The following is an 11,746-nucleotide window of genomic DNA, read 5'->3' as shown; positions in this document are numbered from 1 at the left end:
ATGACCCACGAGATTGAAATAACTGATTTATGGCTACAATTTTTCGACTAAGTGGTCAAAAATGCCTATATGCATTCTGATATTGTTTTAATTTTAAAGATTTTCGGGGCTTTTTCAAACGAATCGGAGTATTTAGCTATAAACATGTTTAATATTTAGAAGAAACAACAAATAACACTGAAATAGAGAAAGAAAAGATACTCTAAATACAAGAAAACTTCAAAACAATCTTCGAAAACTACAAATTGGCCAAAAAAAAGTCCTTAAAAAAAAAATAGGACTCCTTTATATTAGAACCACATAAATACATTATAAATATACTTGTTTTTACCGAAATAATATCCTTAGAATAAGATATAGTTTTCCGTATATTCCAGACTTTCTTAAGTTTAATGATTGATCATTCCGAATTTTTAATAGTTTAAATTGGCGAATAATAGACTGAAAAGGTCTTTTTGGGACTTATAGCATATATTTTTAAGGCTAAAATAATCAATTAATAAGAATATATATAGAAACTTATAAACCGCGATTTTTTCATATAGATAAGGAAATAAATCATCAATAAAAACAAATTCTCTCATCTTTTAATAAACTAAATCCTATATCATATCTTAGATGCTGATATACAGTTCACAACGAGATATTTATTATACTAAATAGACGAAAAACCACAGGAAATATGGGAAATCATAGCCGAAATCTTCAAACTATTAAGCGAAAAAAACGAAATCATGTTTTTGAAGAGTTTTAGGTTAATAAAGAGGTTTTTAGAAGAACTTATAGACTTAAATGGACAGAATAATCCCTAAAACGTCTACTAAACGAAAGTCTGTTAAGTTTATGTTGAAATATGTATAAAAAATACCCTTTTATGGGGATAAAGAAGTGGTATATAGGAACACACAGAGGCTATATAGTTTACTTATCCCTAATTATAGAAATATTTAAAGATAAAAATAGTTTAATTAGATAATATGATTAAAGATGAGGACCGTTTTATATGTTAATTTGTAAATAATAAAAAAAAGGCAAAGTCTCCATTGTTTATTAGAGTCTTTTTTAAGTTTTGGAATTTAAATATAAGGTTTTATGTGCTAATAGTCTTTATTATTTAAACTGTATTTGTAATATTCTAGACAAAGATATTTCATTTGAAGAATTCGAACATATTTTTAAATATTGTCTTAATTGTTGTTCTCCTCTGAGTTCAGCAATCTCTAAAAAAGACCAAAAAGACCTTTAAACATCCCTAAGGTACTAAGCCTAAGAGTTATTTAAGAAACTAAAGAGATTTTCGGACCACGAGAGTCCTATATTGAAGATTATAACGGAAATTTGTATGAATAATATGGATAATATACCCTATTTATTGTCCCGGATTATGAGAAAAGTAAACAATTAGTAGTTTAACCCACCCTTCTTAATGATGCGTTTTTGGAAGGAATCTCGATCGAGTTTTTTGAAGCTTTTACATGATACTAAGTTCACTTCAGAACACTATGAAATACTAAAATAGATAAGACATTCTGAATTAATACTGTTTTTATTCAAAAATGTGGTTATATTATAATACTAGATAGGGAATTATATTAATTCTAATGAATTTTACCAAAACTATGAATTTATGTGTCAAAAAGCAATAGAATGCTAGTTTATAATAGGAGATATTTTTTTAGATGAAATGTGTGATTATATAGAGTATAAAATTTAAAAAGGGAAAAAATATGCAACTGAATTTTAAGAATATTAATAGACAGTGGAAAATAAATTTATAAAATATGATAAAAATTTATTTATATCATAAACTAAGTGGAGTAGTGGATTTGATAAATTTATATTTAAAAAAATGAGAATGCCTAAAATGATATTTAAAATACATAAACTAGCTACTAAATTGAAAAGAATAGATCTTTCATTGATTTAGATTTAAGATAATTCAAAAGAAAGAAGATTTAGTAAAAGATATTCTATTTTAATTAGAGAAGTAGTTCATAATATTATTAATTATACGGTTATTAAAGTTATTTAATTAGCGTAATTATTATATGAATAAAAAAAAACAACAACAAAAAAAAATATATAAATATTAATATATATATAAATCTATATATATAAATAAATCTATATATATATTTATATTTATATATATTTATATATATATATATATATATATTCATTTATAATTTTTTTAAATATATTAAATAGATAAGAAATAGATAAATAGAGTAGTTTATCTTGTTTAATAAAATATTTTTTTTTTATAGAAAATGTACTTTTTTTTAGTATATTTTATTTTATTAATTTAATTTTTTTAATATAATTAATAAATATTTAATTTTGTTATAATAAAAATATTTATTTTTATTATAAAATATATTAGCTTAAATAAAATATTGATGGGATTGAAAATTGTAATAATGCATATTTTATTCCAATATCATCAAGTGAATATTTATCATCTGGCAGTTTAATTTTAAAATCAATTATTTAAACTCTTGAAAAAGAATAAATTACAATAGAATACTCAGAACAAAACGTAATCTATACTAATTATTTATAATAAATATATAACAAAAAAAGCTTTAAAACTTTCATAAAAACCTTTTAAAAGATGTTTTCTTTTGTTTTCTAAAACACCATGATAGTTATTATTTATTTTTAATGTAAGATATGTTATAGCCATCTCGAACAAACAAAACTAAATATATAAAAAATAACTAAATATAATAAATTTATAAAGAAGAAATTTAGAATTCTGATAACTATTTTAAATTAGCAACTGAATTTACTTCTTATATGAAATAAGTATTTCTAACAATGCCTGGTTACGCAAAATAAAATGAGTCTATACCAGAAAAACTTGCTGAATAATATATCGAAATAGTCACAAAATACCCTAATAATGATCTCTATGATAAAGAAAAGCATTTATAATATTTGTAAGATTTAGGTTTAAGAATAATAAATTTGTTCTTAAATTCGACATATTATAATTAAGTTAAGCAATCTCTCTTTATATATATATAATAATATATATATATATATATATATATATATATATATATATATATATATATATATTAATTTATATTATTAATTTTTTTTTTTTTTCTTCAGGTTCGCACAAGAAGTTCCCATATATTTAAAGTTATTCATCATTATATAAAATTCGTAAAAACATCATGTAAAAAATAAATATTAGTTCAAAAGAAAATATTTTCTATATTTTTTATGAAACAACTTGAAAAACACTTCTAAAATTTTCTTCCTGATTGGCAATTAGATACACATGGAGGATATGTTTTGGTTTAAAAATTATACAATGACTACCTTTAAGACTTTAATTACTCAAATTTAGAAGAGCATTTGATCTAATACAACGGAAAAATGGATGATCCTATCATAAATGCCTGTACTTTAGCCATGATAACAAACCTTTTATGTAGATTAATATAAGATGATGATAACATAGACCCGAACTTAGATAAAGGAATGAAATATGTCTTCGGATAATCATGGGTTTCGTGTAAGAACTTCCTCATGTATATTAGTAAGATAATGGAGAAAACTTAAGTAAGGAAAATCACTTAAGATGAATCTAATACATTAGACTATGATCCTTTTAGGTATTCTATGATGATAATGGAAAATCTATTAAATTACTCGGCTGACAAAACACTGAAAAAATCCCTAAAATAAGAGGAGATATTTACTGTTGAAAATTGGAACGAACTTTTTTTCATTTGTGCCTAAATTATCAAAAATTACTTATAAATGGAAAATGTATAGATAACTAAATTTCAAAATTTTAATATTTTAGGGATAAAAATTTCGTAATTTAAATAGTTTTTGGGACTTCTAACAATGTCTTTGTATTAAAATCCTTCAGTCTAAAAAATAGAAATGGTTTTATATGAAATTTTGCCTATTTTAGATAATACTCTTATAAAATAGAGCAATTTCAATAATTGGAATAATTAATTATATAAAACTTTGAGGTAATTAATTGATAGTATCTTTATTTTTTCCACTAATAAGGATTTCTAAAAAAGGAATATGTAAATTTTACTAGCAGATATGTTTTATGATAAATTCTAAATGAAAATATATAATTAGATAGAAGTTTTTAGACTTAAAAATAATCAAGGGAGTAGTTTTGTGGCTTTTCCAGAGATTTTTTATCAAATTTTAAACGAATCTTTTCTTTTTTAAGATAAAAATTAAGTCTCTTTTGTAAATTTTAAAGAACTCTTTTTATAAAATAACTAAAATATATAATAAATTGACATTATTTGTGAAAAACTAATAGATTTTCTGGTTAAAACCTACTCTAAAAATATACATTAAACACTAAAATAGTTGTTTTTATAAAATGAAAAACTCTTCTATTCATAACTTTCACACGAAGTTTGTATGAAATTAATAATTTAATTATGTGCGAAATATCCTATTATTAATTCTTTAGTGATTTACTAAGAATTAGATGTTGAAAGTATAATAAAGGAAGTAGAAGGAATACCAAAATTAGAAAATTATTTTAAAAATTATAATTCAAAAAAAATAAACTTTTTAGATTATTTGATAGTTATTTCACCTTTTTCATTTAATACAGCTAGATAATTCTTAAAATTAATTACGAATTCTATTAGTTATTCTTATTGTATGTATTTTATTTAATATAATATATATATATATATATATATATATATATATATATATTTATATACATATATATTTATATTTATATATTTTTTTTATTTCTATTATTGCATATATATTTTTTTTAGATGAGAAAGATGACTAAATAATTGGCTCAAATGAAATATTTAAGAATTATTTAATCGAAAAATATGAAGATAAATTAAACGAAATAATAAACTAAAAATAAGAAGAATTTTTACATAATGACATCAGTGTACTTGAACTTGAAGATATAATTTTAAACTACTACAGTATTATTTTTAGTGGAAGTTATTTCGATTAATGTAACATAAGTAAAGACGAAGAAAATTACATTAAAAACAATTCTTTAAAGAACCTCTCTTAATGTTATTTGGAAAAAAGACTGTAAAAAATAAAAGATATGTTTTTCTATTTTATTTAAATAATTAAAAAATGTTCTAAAAATAACTCCCTTTTAAATATTCTAACGGCAATAAATTTCTATTTAATATTGAATTAAATATATAAGAATATAATTAAAATATCTTATATGTTATATACCGGAAATTTTTATGGTAAAAACAACAAAAAGCTTTCGGATATAAAGAATTCGCACAATAAATACATTTAAAATTTACTTAAAGAAAAAAACCTTGAAAATCTTATTTAAAAATGCGTCGAAAAAAACCAGCAAGAAAATACAAAATTTTTCAATGAAAAAAAAACTTCTAATACCTCATTTTTTTCAGATATAAAAAACGATTTTCTCCAACAAAATAAAACTTCCTAATAATAAAATGAATAAAACACCTAAAATAGTCATTCCTAAAATACAAATTTAAAAAAAAATTCAAAAGAAACTTTTTCAAAATATTTTATTTAAAGAAAATCTTGGTCAAATACAATATACGGAAGTGTTTAAAAATTAAATTCTTAAGATTATATATTACATATGATATAATCTGGTAAATTAAAAGGTGAAATACCTTCTTTATATTATTAAGAAAGTTCAGAATGGATGCTGAATTATATGTGCGAGGATAATGATTGTGACTCCTTTTATTCTTAATATATATATGATTAGGAAAACGGGGATAAATGGCCTAATAAGAATAATAATATACCAAAGGCTTAATTTATTTATTAATAAATAATTTACGATATATAAAAAATGCAAACAGAATAAAAAAACTTATAAAAAAATTAGCAATAGTAAGAAACAAAATAAGAGAATTCACAAAAAAATAATTTCTTATAAAAATAAATCGAGAAAAAAAATTGCGAATAGGAAGAAAATAAGAGTCAATAAGAAATTCTTAAATTATAATAATTAATTAAACTTAATAGTGAAAGAATTTATTTACAAAATCAAATAAACGAAGAAATTTACGAGGAAGATGAAGAAGAAGAAAAAAAAAATAACTCAAATATAAGTAATAATATAGAAAAAACCTTAATTGACGAAATTAATAATAGAAATATAAGAAATATCAATAATAAAGGATATTTATAATAATATAAAAATGAAAATGGCGAGGATGAATTTGATGAGGAAAAAAAACATAATAAAATAACAGAAGAAAATTAAATAATACTTAATTTCAATAACAATGACGGATATGTAAAAAATAGACAAAAAAATAAAATTAAAGATTTATAATATACAAATATATATATATATATATATATAAATATATTTTTATATTTATATATATATTTATAATTTTTATATTGTATTTTTATATAATTTTTTTTTTATATTTATATATATTTAATTCTTTTATTCTATTAAAATATTTATTATTTTAATTATATTTATTTTTATTTAAAGGATTAAATTTTAGAAGAAGATGATGAAGATGATAATAATTTAGATGAAGTATATATATATATATATTTTTATTGTTTTATAAATTATAAAAAGGAAAGTAAATAATTAATGTTAGAATTTAATTGGTCATTATTAGATTTTCCTAGAAATTCTTTAAATTTATACAATATAGACAAAAACTAATTCCGATAAGCCTCAGTTGATGAAAAAATAAATATCTTAAAAGCCGCCTAATACTAATTTTAATAAATAACATAACAATAATAATATTTTCTATAAGAAAATACTTTATCAGAACCAGAATAAAAAGTAAAACATAATCTTATATTTACTTATAAATATTTCATTTTTTTATATATTTTATATTAAACAAAGTTTGATTTCTAGGCATATGGTTTTTCCGAAAATTGCCTTGAAGAATATTAAATTGACCGTTTATATTTTTATTCTCTTTCAGACGAAATAAAAGTAGCATTTTTAAATTCTTTTAGACAAGAAAACACTGAAAAAGCAAACTAATAAGCCCTATCTAGAGAAGAAATGTAAAAAGTCAAGCTTGACTTAATAATCTAACGTGAAAAAATCTCAATAAAAAACTTATTTAATGGCCTTTAAATAACCTCACACTACCGTAAATCCGAACTTTAATAAATAATTACATTTTTTAACAAATTCGATTCTGAAACTCGCAATTTTCTCCTTAAATTTGCCGATAATAACCTAATAGAAAGGCTTCCAAAAGACCTTCGAAAAAATGCCCTTAAACTAAGGCAAAAATATAGCCAAACATCCTAAAACACAAGCCAAAACAATTTAAATCAGCATTATATGAACTCTAAAAACTAACGAAGATATGCTTTTTTATATTAGTCTATATACATTCCTTCCATTGACGATTTATCTGAACTAGACTCTGATTAATAATAGGAATCTGAAAGTGAAAACAATAACAAAAACTCATATAAAAAGTCAGGAAATACCCAAGATTTAGATTAAATCTAATAAAATTTTAATTCAATTTAAGTTTTCTAATAATATCCAAATCAAGAAAATAATCTCCCGTTGGACTTTTTTTTTCAACTTCCAATCATTGAAGACGAAATTTTGGAAATTTTAATCCAAAGTCTGCTCATAAGTCCCTCTAAAGAAATAAACAATGATGATTTTTAAACATTTACGGAAAGTCCTTTAAAGCTTCTTTAATATTTAAGTCTGAATCCTTACTTAGGTTATAAAATAGCTGACTCTTTGACCTTTTTATTATGTTTAAATAGCAAAAACTACCAAGTATTAGACAAGAACTTCTCCTGTTTTTTCAACTCATCCTAAATTTCCAAAAGCCTCATGTAATCCCGTATATGTTCTATCATAAGGAGAATCCTAAACTCCAATATATGTATATAACTATACATATAAGGTATAATAAATCCCCATAAGCAGTTGAAAATAGTTTCGTAAGATAATATTTTTATACAAATATTTGATAAAAATCTCCTTGAAAGAAACCTAAATTCCCTCTCTAGTTTAGAATTAATCTAAAAAATGCGCCAAAAAATCGCAGTCAATTAAAATTTAACCGTTTTTAATTCCTTTTAGGAAAATTCATCAGTTTTAGAGCTCGGAATTAAGTTAATAGGGGAATAATTATAAGGAAAAAACACTAATGATTTCGCCTTATTGATTGTGGATCATATTTTGAGCAAATCTTAATTTCATTAAAGTGAGAAATTCCTATCTTCTAAAAATCAAGAGGAAAAAATCGAAGAAAACAACTTAAGATCCCGTAAATTTTCCCACGAGCCTCAATATTAATCTAAACTGAACAAAAACAACAATATAAATGACGAAAACAACGAATTCTTAAACTATGACTAGAAATATTTATAAAACAAGCAAAGAAAAATACAAAAAAAGTCTCAAAAAGCAGGCACATTTTATAATGTTTAACAAGAATAATAAACCAATAATAAATACATCATTGGCGAATAAATAATCAATTAAAGTTTCATGAAAACACTCTCCGAAGTCATTTTTAAGTCTGCTAAGAGAATAAAAACAAACAAAAACCTTCTTGGCATCATCTAAAGCCTAATAAAGTTCAAAAGCATCAATTTTGTCATAATACTATCTGGTGTACTAACTCATTATGGTAAATAACTTGATGAAATAATGCAGAAAATCCAGGCAAACACCGAGAACTTTAAATCCACATTTTTAGTCAAAAATAACTTCAATATCAAGCAGACTATAGTCTCTTAGTTAAAAGATGTTGATTAATTAAACGTGATTCTCTCTAAATTCTAAGCTTTTACCCTAAATAGCATTTCCTGTCAGGAGTTTAAGAACCTTTCACATAATCTAAGGCATTTTATAAAAGACATGAAGAGTATATTCGAGGAAAACATACTAGATTAAGCCATAAAACTCTACACAAACAAAGACATAGGTGCTAAGCAAAAAGAAATAAACAAACTAAAAAAATACGTCTAAACCCTAAATACTTGTTCTTTCTAAAGTCCTTTAAAAAAATAAGTGATGTAGAACCTCGAAATAAACTAAAAAAAGAGCAAAAATAGTCTCATAAATTCCCTAAAAACAATGATTTCTGAAAAACAAAATGAGCTTAAAATCTGGTATATAAACGAGAAGTAAAATATACATTAAAGATTCACTAAATACCTAAAAAAGAAAATATATTCAATAAGATTCGTAAACTTAGCCTTTAGGGAGAGTATTGAGTATATTTTTAATTTAGTGGAATTAATAGGCACTGATTTTAACTAATCTTAGACTATAACACTAGATATATATTCGAATTGGAAATATTAAATTAAGTCTCTTATTATTTTTCATTAATTTATGAATCCTTATTATTAAAATACATAATAATAATAAAATAATACCAATTCAGCCTTAATTTCATCTTCTTAACTTTAAAGTGATGAAAAATGCACTTTTTCAGAAAAAAAAATACAAAAATATTCCTTAGAAGACAACTTTTCAGAAATCTCCTCCCCCGAATAAAACTATAATATGACCAGTCCTGATGTAATAAAAGAACTAAACGAAGAAGAATAATAGGAATAAGAGCCTAAACTATCCCGATTATACTCCAATGAAGAAACTGTACCCCAGTATTTACCCATAAGTATGCTCTTTAGGAGCACTTCAGCCTACAATGAGCCCATATTCGACATCGATTAGACCTTTCATATGCTTTATGTGCCAAAAATAATGTAAGTAATAGAGTAAATAATGGAGTTAAATCCAGAAAGAATATCTAATTTCCACCATTTTATTCGAAATACTGAAAAAAAGGACAAACTTCCTTTAAAAATAAAACTAGACTTTCTACGTTCAATTGCAAAAAACTGTGCTCTTCAAAAGCAGTAAAATCTCCAAGGAGAAACCCAAAGTATAGTCTTCGTAATAGACCGAGAAAAGCCTTGGATTTCCACTTTAGAATACTTAGGAAAGTATACACCCGCCGAATTAGTTCTTAAATAAATAAAAATACAATTCAAAGAAGAAGACGGAATAGACTACGGTGGTTTGACTAAAGAATGGCTAGCTTTATTAGGAAAAGAAGTCTTTAATCCTGACTACGGTTTATTTCAATTGAGTGCCAATAAAAGAAGTATTTAGCCTTCACATTTATCACATATAGTCCCTGATCATTTAACTCATTTTGTATTTCTAGGAAGACTTGTAGGAAAATCATTAGTTGATAAATGGCATTTTGATGTCAACTTTTGTAAGTCTTTTCTTAAACATATGTTAAGTAATAAATATATATATATATATATATATATATATATATATGTGTATTCATATATATTTTATATATATAGAAAAAAATGTCTATATTAAGGATTTAGAAGATATAGATCCTGAGTTAAGTAGAAATTTAAGTTGGATGTTAGAAAATGAGATAGACGATCTAATGTATGATTTTAGTTATACAGAAAACCTGTTTGGAATCCAAAAAACATTCGAATTAGTTAAAAATGGTTTGAATGTACCTGTAAATGAAACAAATAAAAAATAATTCGTTAAACTTTTTTGCGAAGCAAAAATGATTGCCAATATTGAAAAATAAGCGAAAGCTTTTATCAAAGGACTTGAGAGCATAATCCCTAGGGAAGCACTAGAATTTATAAATGAATAAGAATTGGGCCTTCATTTAACTGGAATGCCTACAGTTGATAGTAAAAATAAAAAAATACATATATATATATATATATATATATATATATATATATATATATATGTATATATATATATATACATACATTTATATATTATATATATTAGTCGAAGATATGAAGAAAAACACCTAATATTATTATTATACTGAAAATCATAAAGTTATTAAATGGTTTTGGGAAGTTCTCTAAGAAGAAGATGAAATTTAAAGAGCGAATTTCTTGTTTTTCCTTACTGGTTCATTTAAAGTACCTTATGGAGGTTTTAAAAATTATCCTTTGAAAATTGATAGGCATACAAATGCAGATAGTCTTTTAGTCGCTCATACTTGTTTTAATTAAATAGATTTACCTGAATATGACAGTAAAGAGAAATTAAAAGAGAAACTTATATTTTCAATTAGTGAAGGTTCAGAAGGATTTCATATAGGATGAAAAATAAATTTATTATTTGCGTATAGTTTTTTTTATTTATTTTTAAAAAAGAAAAATTTTCCATAGTATTTTTTTTTTATAATAATAATAATAATAAAAAAAAAAAGAATAAATTTATACATATTTTAATTTATAAAAAAAATGTTCAAATTAATAACAAAAAAACATTTCCTTTTTTATAAAACACTCCAAAAATCTACTAAAAAATACTTCCAATAATAATTTGATAAAGACTATTATTCAATTTTAGGAGTAAAACCAACATCTACAAAAGATGAAATTAAAAAACAATATTATAAATTAACTAAATAATACCATCCAGATGTAAATAAAGGAAACTAAGAAAAATTCAAACAAATAAATGCTGCCTGGGATATCATTGGAAATGATTAAAAAAGAAAAGAATATGATTCTCATAGATCGATGTTCGGATATTCAGAATCTTCCTAATAATAATAATATTAAGGTAATCCATTTTAAGGTTAAGGCAATCCATTTTAAGGTTAAGGCAATCCATTTTAAGGATAAGGCAATCCCTTTTAAGGTTAAGGTAATCCTTTTTAAAATGGTGATAATCCTTTTTCAATGTTTTAAGGAATAAATTAAAAAG

General features: G+C 22.8%; 1 protein-coding gene across 1 annotated transcript, besides 13 other annotated features; it reads left to right on the top strand. All coding sequences in view use genetic code 6, as the record gives it.

Annotated features, from left to right (window-relative positions):
• Positions 1-11,203, top strand: IMG5_014910 (E3 ubiquitin-protein ligase, HECT-domain, putative; the record flags this gene model as incomplete). Its single annotated transcript, XM_004039609.1, has 13 exons — positions 1-128; positions 2,209-2,272; positions 2,384-2,539; positions 3,121-3,786; positions 4,616-4,667; positions 4,791-6,098; positions 6,168-6,286; positions 6,497-6,544; positions 6,590-6,593; positions 6,669-6,805; positions 6,872-10,277; positions 10,348-10,704; positions 10,811-11,203. The coding sequence occupies 13 exons, from the start codon at positions 1-3 to the stop codon at positions 11,134-11,136; spliced, it is 6,771 nt and encodes a 2,256-aa protein (XP_004039657.1). The 3' UTR covers positions 11,137-11,203.
• Positions 2,079-2,176: a microsatellite.
• Positions 2,312-2,377: a microsatellite.
• Positions 3,016-3,103: a microsatellite.
• Positions 3,018-3,084: a microsatellite.
• Positions 3,799-3,858: a microsatellite.
• Positions 4,680-4,752: a microsatellite.
• Positions 6,324-6,362: a microsatellite.
• Positions 6,333-6,387: a microsatellite.
• Positions 6,333-6,434: a microsatellite.
• Positions 6,376-6,438: a microsatellite.
• Positions 10,285-10,346: a microsatellite.
• Positions 10,723-10,807: a microsatellite.
• A 394-nt stretch (positions 11,204-11,597) lies between the features above and the next one.
• Positions 11,598-11,700: a microsatellite.
• Between the last annotated feature and the right edge of the window lie 46 nt (positions 11,701-11,746).

Source organism: Ichthyophthirius multifiliis (assembly GCF_000220395.1).
Source record: "Ichthyophthirius multifiliis unplaced genomic scaffold scaff_1120509249594, whole genome shotgun sequence".
Classification (NCBI taxonomy): domain Eukaryota; phylum Ciliophora; class Oligohymenophorea; order Hymenostomatida; genus Ichthyophthirius; species Ichthyophthirius multifiliis.
The sequence above is the reverse complement of the archived record's forward strand: the minus strand, read 5'-3'. Positions and strand labels throughout refer to the sequence as shown.